General features: G+C 36.0%; 2 protein-coding genes across 8 annotated transcripts in view; one reads left to right on the top strand and one right to left on the bottom strand.

Annotated features, from left to right (window-relative positions):
- Positions 1-302, bottom strand: part of PPHLN1 (periphilin 1) — a 140416-nt gene extending 140114 nt beyond the window's left edge. The window contains exon 1 of one of the 7 annotated variants that reach the window (XM_067696212.1): positions 33-302. The gene's annotated coding sequence lies outside the window, so the exon portion shown is untranslated. The remainder of the gene's footprint in view (positions 1-32) is intronic. The other 6 variants (XM_067696211.1, XM_067696207.1, XM_067696204.1 and 3 more) reach the window with 6 other exon arrangements.
- Positions 198-15059, top strand: ZCRB1 (zinc finger CCHC-type and RNA binding motif containing 1). The gene is made up of 8 exons (XM_067696213.1): positions 198-338; positions 1382-1467; positions 4528-4556; positions 10149-10260; positions 10611-10718; positions 13353-13465; positions 13573-13648; positions 14462-15059. Exons 2-8 carry the CDS (start codon positions 1384-1386, stop codon positions 14591-14593), a joined length of 654 nt encoding a protein of 217 aa, XP_067552314.1. The 5' UTR covers positions 198-338; positions 1382-1383; the 3' UTR covers positions 14594-15059.
- The last annotated feature ends 2203 nt before the right edge of the window (positions 15060-17262 follow it).

The raw sequence follows: 17262 nt of genomic DNA, 5'->3' as shown, positions 1-17262 counted from the left end.
GTCCACCTCTCGGAAAGGTAAAACGCGCTCACCGACTCTGGGCCGCCGGGAGACCCCGTAAACGTAGTCGTTCACTCGTCGCAGCGCTTCCAGGGAGGCACTTCCGGCGCGCGCGATGACGTCGGCAAAAGCGCCCGCCCCTAGACCCGCCTCCGGGGCTTGGGTCAAAGGACATCCTGGAAGAGGCACTGCTGCTAACTTCTTGTCGCCGGCTCCTGACCCTTCCCAGGACCCGTGATGCCAAGGCAGCTGCAAGGGGCGACGAACTGTCGGGGTTGAGCCCCGAGCGAGCTGAGGGCTCGCGCTCTTCTAGTCTCCCGGGCCTGCCCCACCTGAAGGTAAACGCCTACCCAGCTGCGGCCTTTCTCCCTGCGGGCTCCTCCCCAGACCCAGCTGCCGGAAACATTTGACCCTCTCTCCCGCCACCCTTTTTATTCCAAGACCTTTACTTTTCCCTGCCCTCGCATTCTCACCAGAACGGCTAACGTGTGAAGAGTTTCAGTTGGAAGCTTTTAAAAAGCGACCTGTCGATGAAGTTGTCCCCCAAAACATCCCAAGTATCAAGCGGTTTTCCCATTACATCGCGAACTGGCACGCCTTAGAATCAATATTTTGACGTTTGTGATTGTAAATACACCACACACACTTTTTAAATCGAAAATTTGAACTTGGTTGATTGAGTCTAATATAACTTTCAGAGATAATTTTCTGACTTTGCAATATACGGTATGAAAATGAATTACAGATTATATTTGTAAACTGAAAAATACATTTACAGGTCAATACCCTTCAGGGCCCTGAAAACTATTCCAATAATGAAATGTATCATTTCATAATTTAGCAATAATATGCAAAATTAGAGATTTGAAAGAACTTTATTTACATCGTCAAAATGTGAGGCTAAAATTTCCTCTTAGCACAGCTCCAGAGAAAAATATTAAGACAACCAAAAAGTTACCCAGGCAAATTAGTGAAAATCAACAGCTAAGTTTCTTTCTGAGCTCCCAGGCTCTTTCTCACGTGGGTAGGCAGGGTATTAGGTATATGTGAAAGCACTTTCTTGCTCTCAGCCTGAGGGGAGGTTAAGAGTAGCCTCAGAGTTTTTCCTTCATCTGTTTGAAACCCACCTCTCCATTCACGCCATATTCCATCACTGAAAGGGGTTAGTGTAAAGAATCTACTTGAAAGAAGGACCAGAAAACTCTTTTAAGTGGTGTCTGGAGAAAAGGAATCCCTTAATTCACCCAGCTGGAGTCAATGTTCCTGAGTATTACTAAGACGGAAAGTATATAAATTTGTCACTTACCTATAGTATTGGTTTTACTTGGAATGAAGAATACCTGGTTTAAATTGCTTCTGGGTTTGTTTGTTTGTTTTTTAGAAATGAGTGGTGGATTGGCCCCAAGTAAAAGCACAGTGTATGTATCCAACCTGCCCTTTTCCCTGACCAACAATGACTTATACCGGGTAAGTTTTTGTATTAGTATTGTTATCCACTGAATTCTCTATTTGAGATACAAATGTAGCTTAAGCAAACAGTTCTCTTAAGCAAAATTCATAATAAATACATTACAATGCACTTAAATCATTAATACCAAAGACCTGTATGGTAAACATAAGTAAGTGAAAAAATTAGACACTTGTAATTTCCAAAGAGAATTCCCAGTGCTTTATAGAGGATAACAAGTTTTTTATAAACACAGAAGCCACTACTAGCATAATGATGCTGATTTTTCCTCCTTGCTTACTTGGCTTTTGAAACTGGTAGTGGGGTGGAGGTTTTGGAGGAAGGGCTGATGGAAGCAAAACAGATCCCTTTCCTAATCCTCCAATCCTGAAAGTATATCTTAATTTATATATGTGGCGAAAACTTAACAGTTTAATGAAGTTTGTTTTCAGTTCAGGATAGGGGTGACTGGAGGAGAAAAAAATCCCTTCCAACATCTTCTTTCACCTTGTTACCTTACAGAGAACAAAATTTCCTTCTGTGCCTGTCCTGCAGATGGGTGGTTGAGAGGGACTGGAAGGAATGACATGAGTCGTATCTACAAGTGTGCCTGCTTTTCTCTGCTACTTTGGGTAGATGTTAAGTACAGTAGAGAGATGCTGCATAGGTGATACATAGTACTCGATTAATTAATTAACATAGCTTGAGTCTCGAACAGAGAAGAAAACAAACTTTATTGTCCTTCCTTGTATCCAAATAGAGACATCTCTTTTTATTGAACACTTACTATATGCCAAGGACCACTTACAAGTACTAGGTACACATCAGTGAACAAAAAGGTGAAAATCCCTTTTGGCACTCACAATGTAGCAAGATAGAGAAACAATTTGAAATATAAAAAATTTAAATGATGTTATTTGTTAGATACTAAGTTGATACAAAGGTATTAGGTGCTAAGGAGAAAAAATAAAGCAGGAAAGGAGGGTTATTAAATAGTGAAATTTTACTTTAGGAAGGTGACTTTCGATTAAGACATGAAGGAAGTAAGAGGCAGCTATGCAGATGGGGGGACAAGCTATGCAGCTATGCAGGGGGGACAAGCATTTCAGGCAGACAGAGTAAATAAAGTGGAGAGAAGAGGAGGGGCAATCAGAGGTAAGCCCATTCAGGGGTGCCTTATAGGGCTTGCATAGATAATGGTAAGAACTCTGAATGAAATGAGAAGCCATTAGAAATATTACGTAGAAAACTGTCTTTCATACAGATGGCCAATAGGCACATGAAAAGATGCTAAACATAGCTAATTATTAGAGAAATGCAAATCAGAACTACAAGGAGGTACCACCCCACACTGGTCAGAATGACCATCGTTAAAAAGTCCACAAACAATAAATGCTGGAGAGGGTGTGGAGAAAAGGGAACCCTCCTACGTTGTTGGTGGGAATGTAAATTGGTGCAATCACTACGGAAAACAATATGGAGGTTTCTCAAAAAACTAAAAGTAAAGTTGCCATATGATCCTGCAGTCCCAGTGCTGGGCATATGTCCAGAAAAAACTATAATTTGAAACGAGACATGCACCTCTGTGTTCATAGCAGCACTATTCACAATAGCCAAGACATGGAAATAACCTATATGTCCATCAACAGATGAATGGATAAAGATGATGTGAGATAGATATACATACATACACACACACACACACACACACACACACACACACACAATGGAATACTACTCAGCCATAGAAAAGAATGAAATACTGCCATTTGCAGCAACATGTATGGACCCAGAGATTATCATACTAAGTAAAGTAAGTGAGAAAGAGAGACAAATACTGTATGATATCACTTATATATGGAATCTAAAATATGACACAAATGAACTTATCTACAAAATGGAAACAGACTCACAGCCATAGAAAACAGACTTGTGGTTGCCAAGGGGGAGGAGTGGTGGGGAAGGGATGGATTGGGAGTTTGGGATTAGCAGATGCAAACTATTATATACAGAATGGATAAACAACAAGGTCCTACTGTATGGCACAGGGAACTGTATTCAATATTCTGTAATAAACCATAATGGAAAAAATATGAAAAAGGGTATGTGTATATATATATATGTATATACATGTATATGTGTGTATATATACATATACACTTTGCTGTACACCAGAAACTAACACAACATTGTAAATCAACTATACTGCAATAAAGTAAATTTTTTTTAAAAAAGAAAGAAAATGAAAGGCAAACCACAAAAAAAAAAAAAGAAAAGAGAGAAAACTGTCTTTTTGGTCTTCAGAATTCAGTATTACTAACACTGCAGTCCAGTTATACTATGTTCCATGGTTACACAACTTATAGAACTCAAGCATCTATTATTACTGATTACATACATTAATGTATTCTGAAGGACTTTTGTACCAAGCATTATATAATAAATAGGACCGGCTGAAACAGTAGAAGTAGATAAGATTGCTTAGAGTGAAGATGTAGATGTAAAAGAGAAGAAAGGGCCAACTTTCTTGTACCACCAACATATTAGGGTGGGCAGAAGGAGACTGATGGGAATGGATTTTTCATTATAGAAGCTTTTTTGTTTTATGAACAGTCTATGTAAGGATTTGTCTTCTGACATAGTGATTGCTTGATGGAGTGGGGGGCTGGGGGGTAGGCCAGGAACAGTGATATTCCACAACATTGATAGCTGAAGCACAGGGTTTCTCTGGAGCTATGGTGGGGTTGATAGTTGTCATGGATATACCACAGGAACACTCAGCTGTGCAATGTGTGTGCCTTCAATCTACCACACATGAATAGTGGGTTTTTTTCTCTGTATGCACTCTTTTGTCAGAAGTTTAGGAACTAAGGCAAATACCTGTGACACCAGTAGCCAAAAAAGAGGATTATGCTAGTCACTAAAAAAATATATCTTCGAGGGCTTGCCTTATAGACCAGAGGCTAAAAATTTTCATAAACTACAACAAACAATGTGGTCAGTATATACAGCCTGAAAATTTAATGTTCTTTTATGATTTTAAATTAAATTGCAAATTATTATGTGGTCTTTTGTTTCAGATATTTTCCAAGTATGGCAAAGTTGTAAAGTAAGTATATCAGATTTTGAAACTTCATTTAAAAGTCTATCAGAATTTACTTCTCCATTATTTTCTTAATGGAAGTAGATTTACTATTTTTTATAAAACAGATATTTGATATAAAAAAGAAATAAAAATACTACTGTTAACATTTTATATATATTTCAGTAATTTTTTAATATACATAAATATCTATAGACAAGTTTTAAAAGACAATTCTATACATGCAATTTTGTTGTCTTTTTTTTAACTTGACATTATATTGTAAATATTTTTCCGTGTACCATATAGATACATCCCTGTATTTAATGATTTCATGGTATTCCTTTATACGGCCTAATTTATTTAAATAATATAATTTTGTACTATATTACTAAGAACTAAAACTGATCCTGTTATCCAATATAAGACATAAGTGAAAGGCTCCGATTAAATATATATTTTAGGTACTAGGAGGTGTGTTATCAAGTATACTATAAATGGATTATTATTTGTCAAACAAATAGAATATAAAAACAAACACAGTTGACTCCTGAACAATGCAGGGTTAATGAGAGTGTAAAGTAAAAGCAAGATAGTGTTATTCTATCTTACAACTAATAATATGTTCTGGTGTAAATTTAAAGTCATATTTAAAATCCCAAGAATTTAGAGCATATTTATCTTGCCTAGTTGTTTTTCTTTTAGCTTTGATAAATGAATGTTAAACAGTTGAAGTTCATGTGCATCCTGAGGTTAACTTCTTTTAAACTTACTTCTCTATTAAAAAATAATCAAAAATGCTACTAGGTCTTCAGAATTTCAAACAGTGATCATTATCAATCAGAACACTAATAATGATGATACGTAACAATGAATACATAAATACGCTATGCATTGTTCTAATATCTTTACATAAATTATCTCATTAAAGTCTCACAACTACCTTTTAAGGTAGCTACTGTTATTATCCTGATATTATAAATGACAAAACTGAAGCACACAGTAAACCTAAAATCATATTGCTGGTTAGCAGTGGAGCCAAGGTTTGAATCCAATAGTTTGATTCCAGCCTATTCCTTTAACCTTTACCTTTTCTTGATTTTTCCCTGTCAGAATCACTGAATGAATTTCCGTACAAATACATAATTATAAGCCATGAGAATGCTATGAAGTTAGACACAGAGTTATAAGCACCTGTAAACAGGGAAGACCTGATCTAGTCTAGAGAGTCAGGGTAGATTTACCTAAGTCATTATCCTTTGAGTTGAAACCTAGAGGCTGAGTAAGAGTTAAGTAGGTTAAAAGAATGGGAGGAACATTTCAGGTAGAGGGACTTGCTTGTGCAAAGGCCCTGTGGCAAGAGAAAATAAAGCGAGATCAAGAAACAGAAAGAAGGCCAGTGTGACTTGAGATGAGTGAGCAAGAGGGAGAAAGCACAAGACAGGTCCAGAGATGGAAGCAGATTCCTCTAAGGGCACCAAGAATCCATTAAATAATTTTAAATGAGGGAGTGACATGATTTGAATTTTTAGAAGCTTATTCCATCCAGCTTCAGTGTAGATATTGGATTGGAGGGGAACAAGAGCAGGTGCAGGGAGACCAGTCAAAAGATATAACAATAGCCCAGGGGAGAAATTTGGACTAAGATGATACAGGTAGAGAGGTAAAGAGTGGTCAGATTTGAGAGATCATTAGGCAGGAAAATGGGTAATACTTAATGATATACTTACTTTGTATGTAAGGGTTGGGTGAGCGAGAAGGAGGTGTTATGGATGACACCCAGGTTTCCCAGAATAGTGTCTGCTTCACTTCATGTGCTTAAATGAGTACATCATCTACCTTATATCAGGAAATGGTACCACTGTCTAGCTTTTTTCCCATGCTGGAGACATGGGAATCATCCTAGGTTTGTCTTTTTAAATCCTTGATGTAATTATTTTTCTGTTACCGTAGAAGGTACCTCTATCAAAGTAATGTATTTTAATTGGTTTATAGGTCTTTCTCCACCTCTAGACTGTAAGCCTTTTCCTGAGGATAAAAACCCATCCTACTGCCAGTGCTTAGTACCTGTGCTTGAGGCTAATGGAAAGACTGAATGGCCACATGAACAAACAAATGGATGCACGCTTTTGAGAAACTGCTTTCCCATTTGTATCTGTCTTTTTGTTTTAACATATTGAGGTAGGATTAATAGGGGTTACAGAGACAACCTTAAAGAAGATTTTTATATCAAAATAGGTGAGATGAAAGGAACATTTTATAGATAAAGCTTAGAGAGGTGCCTGGCAAATAATAGAGTAAAAATTCCATCACATGTATCCAAACATAAAGATTTGTTATTACTGCAAAAATAAATTTTTTGAATAGGGGAGATGAGGCATTGTTTATACAGAGATTTCAGTGGAGACAAGCAGAAAAGAAAGGAGAAGAAATTATTTCCAGTTAAGAACTGATACATTTTGAACCCTGAAGAAGGAGTGAAATTTTAATGGACAAAACATTGAGATTTGAAAGCGGATAGAAGCCATATGAACAGAGGCACCAGTTTAGGGGAAGTTCAGGCCATGCTTCATGAACACTGAGTGCCTTCTTGTGGCTAGACCTCATAGTTTGCAAGTGAGGAGCAGTGAAAGATGAGGGAATGGGAGCCATAATCATGAAGGATATTGATTGCTGGACCAAAGAATAGGCAACTTGAAGAACCAAAGATTTTTGAGCAAAGGAATAAGTGATTTTATTTATTCCTCAAGTAGAAGACTTTTCCACTAGCATGTGAGCATAACTTAACACCAAGGGAACCAGTAAGAATAGATTATGGAAACAGTAATGCCACCGTGGACAAGAAAAAAAGCAGTGGGAATGGAAAAGAGAGGACAGATGAAAGAGGTCATTAACTGAGTATGACTTAGAAAGCTAACACTTCCAAATAGTACTTTCAAAAAAAATGATTTATGACTTTAACTGACCATCACAAACATTATAAAATTTTTAAAAAGTTAAAGTAACTATCTTACTTTATACTTCTTTCAAAATTGGTTAAAAACTTTCCTGTTTATGCTAACTGGTGTGGCTTTGAAGAAAACCAGCCTAAACTTGAGCTGCATCAAGTGCTTGACTTCTCTTCCTTCCTTCTAAGCCCAATGAATAAACAGATGCAGCCTTTTGAGAAAGTAAACCATTTTAGTTGCCCATTTTTCCCTAAATTATTGTAACTTATATTTTTTTTAATAAGACATCACTTTTCTTAATATCGTGGCATCTTTTTACCAATTTCATTCCAATGACTCTATAGGTACCTAATCCCAAATCCAAATAAAATAAATTTTAATATGTGAAACGTAATACTAAATCAAATTTCTGTTTATTTATTCATTCATGTTCTCTTGTCTGTTTTCCTGTTAATTCAGTTTTTAGAAAATTATTAAGCTTTGTCTTAGAGCTTTGTCTCTTTTTTTGCTATTTGGAAATAATTTCAAATTTATAAGTTACAAAAATAGTACAAAGAACATCAAAATATCCCTTGCCCAGATTGACTTATTAACATTTTATCCCCATTTACTTTATCATTTGCACTCTCTCCCCAATATGTGTGCATGTATGTGTGTGTGTGTGTGTATACACACACACACCTATATGAGTATGTTTATATATATCTATGTGTATACATACACACAATTTGTTTTTGTGAGTCATTTGAGGCTGTTATAAACATCATCACCCTTTACTCCTAAATACTTCAGTGTGTATTTCCTACAAATACAATAGCGTTATATGTTATATAACCACAGTACAGTTACCAAAGTCATAAATTTATCCTGATGCAGTACTTTTGTTGAATCAGTCATCCATGTTCCAGTTTTGTCACTTGACCCAATAATGTCCCACATAGAATTTTTTGCCTCTAGTACAGAATCCAGTCTAGAGTTAGGTGTTATTTTAACTGTCCTATCCTTTTAGCCTCCTTTAATCTGGAACATTTATAAATAATATAGCTCTAACCCATCTTTTTTTCCCCTCATTTTGTGTTTTCCTGATGTTGCCTCATGATTATGTGGTGGTTATGTATTCTTGAGTGTTATACTCTATAGGTGATGTGTTCTGAGGGTGTCACATCTGGATTCATACAGCATGCATCTGTCCCTCATTAGTGATATTAATTTTGATCACCCAGTCAAGACATTAACCAACTTCTCCACTGTATAATTACTTTTTTTCCCTTTTGCAACTAAGAAGCAGTCAGTGGGAGACACTCTTGAGACAATGCAAACATCCTATTACACATAAAAATTTCATTTTAAACATAGCATTTGTTGATAATTCTTGACTGATCCAGTACCATGATTGTTTCAAATGGTGATTTTCCAACTCTAGCACTCCCTATACATTCACCAGTCATCCTTTGGCATTCAGTAGCTCTCCTTTCTCCCCCTTTTATTTATTATCAGTATGGACTTATGAATTCCTTTTTTATGTGGTTTATAATTCATTACTGTATTTAATTATTTTGGTACTCAGACTGTCCTAGATTTGGCCAATCGGTGCTCCCTCCAACTGGCTTCTCTGTTCTTGTGCCATGCCCCATCGTTACTATTTTTTTCAAGTACTCCCTTTCTTTTTTTTTTTTAATTAATTAATTTATTTATTTTTGGCTGAGTTGGGTCTTTGTTGTTGCACGCGGGCTTTCTCTAGTTGCGGCGAGCGGGGGCTACTCTTCGTTGCAGTACGCAGGCTTCTCATTGCAGTGGCTTCTCTTGTTGCAGAGCACGGGCTCTAGGCGTGTGGGCCTCAGTAGTTGAGGCTCATGGGCTCTAGAGCGCAGGCTCAGTAGTTGTGGCGCACGGGCTTAGCCGCTCCGCGGCATGTGGGATCCTCCCGGACCAGGGCTTGAACCCGTGTTCCCAACATCAGCAGGCGGATTCCCAACCACTGTGCCACCAGGGAAGCCCCAGTACTTCCTTTCTGACATAGCAAGATGTTCCAAGAGCCCTGTTGAATATTCTCTTAAACTGTATTTAATGACATATGATGAGCGAGGACCACAGGACTAGGGATGGGTAAAGCATCAGGAAAAAGAACAGGCTCTGTGCTCTTACGACCATCCCTACCACTTACGTACCTTGGGTAGTATGGCTAAGAAGCACAGAAGTGGAGATTCCTTAAAAGAATATTAAGATTATAGTTATGTTCTAACACCTAGAAAAAAATAATTTGAGTAAATCACTTTACTTTTTGGGTAGAAGAGAACATCTCAGTTTTGTTTTGTTTTTTCCTGCAGAGTGAGGGAGTCAGTAGAGAAGAGGAATTATGCTTACTCCTCAAGATTCCATTGTCTCTAATCTCTTCATCCTTCAACTCTGATTAATGTTAGATTTATCAGATACTCCTAATCATAGCTGTGTTCACTTGTGTGAAATCAGTATCACACTTTCCCATTTCCATTCTTCTTGATATCCCATGACTTTGAAGAGTTAGCTATTTGTCAAATATATTAATTTCCTTGCTTACTCTATAAATGTTTTATTAACCCTTTTTGACCACTTGAGTTTTTCAAGTATTTATTCATATATGTTGTTTATGCTGCCTTATTATTTTTAACTGGCTATTTGTTTATGCTTTAAGGGTTACTATAATGAAAGATAAAGATACCAGGAAGAGTAAAGGGGTTGCATTTATTTTATTTTTGGATAAAGACTCTGCACAAAGCTGTACCAGGGCAATAAACAACAAACAGGTAAGCCATTCATTCCCAACAAGGTTTTTAACCAAAAGCCTTTGTGCTTATCCAGGCTAAAAATGTGGGGATGAGGGGATAGTCAAGTCTGATGGATATCAGTAGGTCCTGAGGGTATTTAACGTACAGAATAGAGGTTAAAACTGTACTGGGTTCCCAAAACACTGGTAGAATATAAGGAATAAAAGTCTATTCTACAGGAAAGAATTTGTCACACCTAAGTAGGCAATTGCTAAAATAATCTAAAAAATAAAATGGAATTGAAGGTTTGAGGAAATGGGATCCAATAACTGTAGTTTTAGGTTTCAGTGAAATACATCCTATTGCATGTGCATTTTTCTCTGTTCTAGTTATTCGGTAGAGTGATAAAAGCAAGCATTGCTATTGACAATGGAAGAGCAGCTGAGTTCATCCGAAGACGAAACTACTTTGATAAATCTAAGTGTTATGAATGTGGGGTGAGTAAACCTAAAACAGTATAATTTTCCATAGTTTACTTGAAGGTATTTTTCACATCAGTGTTTTGTTTGTGTTCTCCAAGACTTCTGGATGGCTAAAATCAGGTTATGAAAGTTTTACTTTGGGACTCTAGACTCATGTAAGTAAACTCAATTGAAATGTCGTATGTAAAGTTAACCTGAGTTGGGTAATATAGGGTGGTATTTTCTCCAGTTTCCAAACCTTTGAAAGTTGTTAGATTAAAAAGTTTAAGACTAATTACTTACATTATTGTCTGAAAGATTTTAGTGACCCATAAATGATTTTAGTGACCCATAAATGATTAAGTATCACAAATCAGTAAAAACATTATGATATGACCCATCCTCTATGGGATATTGTTTTGAAGTTTTCCCCCCTATTTGTACTGCTGATAGTTCAGGAGCTGAACTATACCCAGATTTTCTTATCTAGTTCTCATCATCTGTTGTTATCCATTTAAACTTTGGGTGATTAGGAGAGATGTATAGCCACAACACAACGTTGCCCAAGGCCCATAATTGTATCAAGAGAATTTCAGTCTGGGTCTGTTGCTGCCTATTTCTAAAATGTCTTTATGTATACTAAAAAGCAGGATCCAGAGGTTAATGGGGAGCTTTCTACTGAAGAGTAGATTACTGAGAGACATTGTCCTGGCTACATGATCATATGGAAAATAGAAGGAAATGTGTTGGGGTCCTTTCCCCAGTGCCACTCACTCCCCCTCAAAAATATATACATATACAGACAGATGGGTGGGTGAATAGACAGATGGATGGATGGACGGAAAGAGAAAGCAAGCAAGGTACTGGGTACATTCTGTAAATTTTTATGATTCTGACACCTAAGTTAATGTTTCAAAACCTGTGTTCCAGAGTCCATCATAAAAAAGAAAAAAAAGAAAGGAAAGGAGGGTGGAGTTGTTATGGTCAGATAAATAAGTATATATCCACATATTCACAGTAAATATTAAATTATCTAAGAACTCCTGGATGAATCTGTTAATCTGTCTTTTTGGTTTATGGATCCATAGATTTGTCATATTATACTTAGTACATTATAATATTTCTTAAAACATCCCCCCACAAAAATCTGTTTACGTTTATTTTAGCCTGATTTTTCCCAAAGCTATTTCACTATTAAACCCCTGCCCCCATTTTTTTTTTTTGTATGGCATATGTTAACAGTTTTTGGTATACCATTATTCCAAAAACAATTTGAAAAATGGTTCTCTAAGTACATCCTCTCAGCAGTTCATTAACAATAACACCTCTTGGGTTCAGCCGTGTCCCCAGGTATACAAAATACACAGTCTATTTGATGCTTTGTAAAATATACTTGAAAAGCATGATTATTTTTCTCTTCTGTTGTTCTAATCCTGGCTCAGCCTCTCCGCACACCCTCATTCTCACATATTACTTCTAAAGGTATTTTGGTAAGCTAATACACAGATTCATTGTCTCATTTTACAACTCAAACCATGTTATGGCTCATTATAATGTTATGGCTAGTCCAGCACTGTCAAATACAAACATATGCAAGCCACAGATTTAATTATAAATGTTCTAATAGCCACATTAAAAAAAGTAAACAGGGTAAAAACTTAATATATTTTAATTCAAAATATTTTCATTTGAATTATGGAATTAAAATTTTTTTAATTATAATATTTTACATTCTTTTTTCATACTGCCTTCACAATCCAGTATGTATCAATTCAGACAAGTTCTCAGTAACCACAAGAGAATTATAGCTAGTGGCTACCATAAGTGGACAGTGCAGGTGTAGTCTAGATATGAAAGAAGCAAAATGAAATTAATTGATAGGAAAAGTGAGGAAGACTTTAAATTTTCCATTTGTTTTTAAAAGAAAATGTTCAGCAACATCTTGGAAGTTAGGAATAGTTTTGTCCCCATTTTATCATAATAACTTAAAATTTTTACAACTAAGGTAGATGGTCCATTTAAATTTTGAATTATTTTATATCCTGAATCTTCAGATTTAAAATGTTTGAAGGAAGAAAACTTCTTTTACTCTTAGTGAAACGACTAGAATACTTCCTTATTGGGAGTTATAATATCATAATCTCTTCCTTCTAAATATTAAAGTAATGGGTTTTAATTTCTTTGTGTATATTCCCTGTGTGACAATATTCTTTTTTTAAATTAATTAATTTATTTATTTATTTTTGGCTGTGTTGGGTCTTTGTTGCTGTGCGCGGGCTTTCTCTAGTTGTGGCGAGCAGGGGCTACTCTTCGTTGTGGTGCGCGGGCTTCTCATTGCAGTGGCTTCTTGTTGTGGAGCATGGGCTCTAGGCACACGGGCTTCAGTATTTGTGGCTCGCAGGCTCAGTAGTTGTGGCTCGCGGGCTCAGTAGCTGTGGTGCACGGGCTTAGTTGCTCTGCAGCATGTGGGATCTTCCCAGACCAGGGCTCAAACCCGTGTCCCCTGCACTGGCAGGTGGATTCTTAACCACTGTGCCACCAGGGAGGCCCCTGTGTGACAATATTCTTTCTTAAGTTATAAAACATTTTAGTCTTAAGGAACCACCTAGTTTCTGTTAATAACACAACAAATTTAATATTTCTCCTTTCCTTTTTAATGGGAAACAAAAGGAAAGTGGACACTTAAGTTATGCCTGTCCTAAAAATATGCTTGGAGAACGTGAACCTCCAAAGAAGAAAGAGAAAAAGAAAAAAAAGAAAATTCCTGAACCAGAGGAAGAAATGTATGTATAGCCACTCTTAGCAAATGCATTATTGTGTAGCTTCTGTCTTTTTCCTAAGTGCATTCTGATTTTTTAAGTGCATTCTGATTTTTTTTTTAATAATTTAGTGAAGAAGTAGAAGAAAGTGATGATGAAGGGGAAGATCCTGCTCTTGACAGCCTCAGTCAGGCCATAGCTTTCCAGGTACTAAATAGTTCTTTTCTAAGGTACCATGCCATAGCTGCCTTGAGTTAACGGTTTTATATTCCTTGCTTACTTTATTAATCATCTCCTGATGGCAACCTCTGTCTTCCCCTTTGCCCCTAAACTTTAGGAGATAGGCTTTTTCTTTAAGGTCTTTAGAACAGTGTGGTGGAAAAGTGCCTATCGGTTCTTTCTAGATTTTGAGGGCCCCACAACACTTTTACTGTCTTAATCTGTTTTCATTATAGAATTGAACAGAACTATTTGATTCAAGTGAATTTAGCCCAATGGAAAAGATTTTACTAAATCGAAGATACTGTTTTAAAAGAAGCTTCATTTTAAAACAAAACCAAAAACATATTTTTGACCATTAAATATCCTAATACAAGCATACGAAACATTTTTTGAAGAAGGGTGTATAACTTCCTGATTTTATATAACCACTTATTTTGTTTTAATGTAGTTGATAAATCGTAAATGCATACATCAATTTATTTTTTCCTTTTAGTTAACTAATGTATTTTATGTAACATTCCCACATCCAACAGGGATGACAAGTAGGCTTCATTTCATATGCCTGTTAATTAGTAGAACTTGTCTAAAATAATTTTAATTAACATGGTAAGACTGGGACAAAACTTGGGGGTAGGGGAAATGGCATCTTAATGGAGTAGAACTGTCTGCACGGGCTAGGAGGGTAGAGAGTGCTGGCACTTGTGATGTATGTTTTGCCATGTTTTGAATCAATGGACTGTAAATAATATTAAACAGATTCCTGATTTTGTTTTGTTTGTTTTCTGAACCACATTACAGCAAGCCAAAATTGAAGAAGAACAAAAAAAATGGAAACCCAGTTCAGGGGGTCCCTCAACATCAGATGATTCAAGACGCCCAAGGATAAAGAAAAGCACATATTTCAGTGATGAGGAGGAACTTAGTGATTAAAATTATATATATTATGTCAATATCATTAAAAAATTTTTTAAATCTTGGAGTATCAAGTTCCATTGGGACTAAAGATTACTTTTAGAATTTGAACATAAGAACACTTAGTACCAAATAGTTTTTTACTTTAAAATAGTTCATAGGAAATTGAAAAGTAATTTTAAAGTATGTTTATCTTGCATCAAGATTTGCTAATAATCATTAATCTTGAAAACAGTTCATTTGAATAAAAAAGAAAACTTAGTACTATCATAATAATGCTATTGTCATCCCAAGAAAAAACATAGATAAGTAAAAAGATTTGTTTGAGAAGTTCATTATAAAAGTTTATTCATGATTGGCTTATTTGAGGACTTTTGAAATAAATTTCATCTTTAAAACAAAAACCTCTTAAAGACTGAAAAGGTTGAATGATTTATTGTGATTAATGTTAATAAAATTTTCTCAAGAGAATTTTATTTTTAAATGTAGGTGTTTTTGTCATCTTATTTCTTTTACCTTTATCCCAATCTGGATACATTGTAATTACCCATAAAATTTAAAGTAGAGTAGCTCTCAAAGGTTTGTAACCAAAGAGCAGTAATTTGTCCTTTGGCACAAAGTTCCATTCCCCAAAAACAGCCAGCTTCTATATTTGTGCCTTTTCACTTGTACATACATCTTGCTAAATAAAATACATATATTTCTGCCACTTAATCCATAAAAGGATGAAAGAAGACTTTTCAATCTCCTATACTCCCCTCTGCCCTCCTCCACCTTCCCAACATGGCTACGTTAAAATTTTTGGTTAAATCCATATTTTATTGTTTTTATTTTAGGACCATTGAAATACTGTTCAGAGCTAATGAGTGTGCTATGATTACATTTTTCCTAGAGTTAATAATTGCCTGGTTTTTTTCATGTATTATATTTCTTTGTATTTATGACTGAAGCTTCCCATACCTTTTGCAGATGGATATATGGGAATGGGATTACGGAGCCTTTAATTTTCTACTTTCTCTATTTCTGTACTATTGAATGCTTTTTAAAAGAACATCTATTTATTAGTTTCTTAATTGCTAAAAGCAATAAAAATATTTCCACTTTGAAAACTATAAAGGCAATGAAAGTGTTAACCCCTTACCAGCAAAATATCTTCTAGATCTCAGTGAGGAAACCAGACAAAAAGGTTGAATGCTGGACTCTATTTTCTGTTTCACCCATTAATTCATCAAATTTAAAGCAAAGAAAAAAATTGGGAAAAAACATGCCACAAAATACAGAAAAGTTTATATGAATACCTTAAAACAGAATAGAGAATGAGCTAGTGACATAAACAATATATAGAAAATTTAAAATAGTAAATGAAAATATTTTATCAAAGAGTCTATTCAACTAGTAGGACATTAGTTTTTTTTTTACCTAATTAAAAAAATTAGTGGTGATGAAGATGTCATAAGAATACTTGTATTATATACTGGCTAATTTCTGAAGGGTAATTTAACAAGTATCAACTATTAAGTATGTTCTATTGTTTGAACTAGAAACAACATTCTCTTTTATCCTAGGGTTCTAGTCAGAAATACAAATATTTATGTACAAAGGTATATATTGTTATTTAAAATTCAGAACACAAATAGTTAAATATCAACAAAAGATAAAGCATGATACATACAAAATGATTATTAGAAAGCATTAAAATGTTTCAGAGAATTCCTAATGGGATGGAAAAACATTATGGATTTAATGGCAAGTGCAAAATACCTGCTGTGTATGGATACATACATGCATATGGATGGGAAAGTCAACAACTAAGGTAGTAATGCATAGCAGTTAAGACTATAGTCTCTTGACGGACATACCTAGGTTTCTGTGGCCACGTTTCCACTTAGAGTTGATGGCCTGAGGCCATTTACTTAACCTGAGTTCTCTGAAAAATAAAAAGGTACAAACAACACCAAAAGACAAATATTGTATAATTCTACTTATACGAGGTACCTACATTAGGTAAATTGATAGAGACAGAGTAGAATCGAGGTTACCAGGGACTGGGAGGAAGGGGGAAGGGAGTGTTATTGTTTAATGGGTACAGAATTTTTGTTGGGGATGATGAAAATGTTTTAGGTGTAGACAGTGGTGGTGGTTACACAGCGTTGTGAATGTACTTAATGCCACTGAATTGTATACTTAAAAACGGTTAAAATGGTAATTTTTTTTTTTTTTTCCTGTGGTACATGGGCCTCTCACTGTTGTGGCCTCTCCCTTGCAGAGCACAGGCTCCGGACTTGCAGGCTCACGGGCGGCCATGGCTCACGGGCCCAGCCGCTCCGCAGCATGTGGGATCTTCCCGGACTGGGGCACGAACCCATGTCCCCTGCATTGGCAGGCGGACTCTCAACCACTGCACCACCAGGGAAGCCCTAAAATGGTAAATTTTATGTATATTTTACCACACAAACAAATATACAAACATAGCTGGTTAAAATTTTTGTGTAAAGAGCAGTTAAGCCACCAGGACCCTTCCTGCCACCCGCCAGTCATGCTGAACCATGATACCTGCAGTCTCCTTCCCCTGCCAATGTCCAAAACACTCTCAGATAAGTTCATTTCACCTCGAGCAGGGGATTGGTGGGGGGGGAGATGTCGTTCCTTCCCAGGAGAAAAGACATAGACACTGGAAATTTGGGCCC

Source organism: Pseudorca crassidens, chromosome 11, assembly GCF_039906515.1.
Source record: "Pseudorca crassidens isolate mPseCra1 chromosome 11, mPseCra1.hap1, whole genome shotgun sequence".
NCBI classification, from domain to species: Eukaryota; Metazoa; Chordata; class Mammalia; order Artiodactyla; family Delphinidae; genus Pseudorca; species Pseudorca crassidens.
Note: the sequence above shows the minus strand (reverse complement) of the source record. Positions and strands in the feature narration are given on the sequence as shown.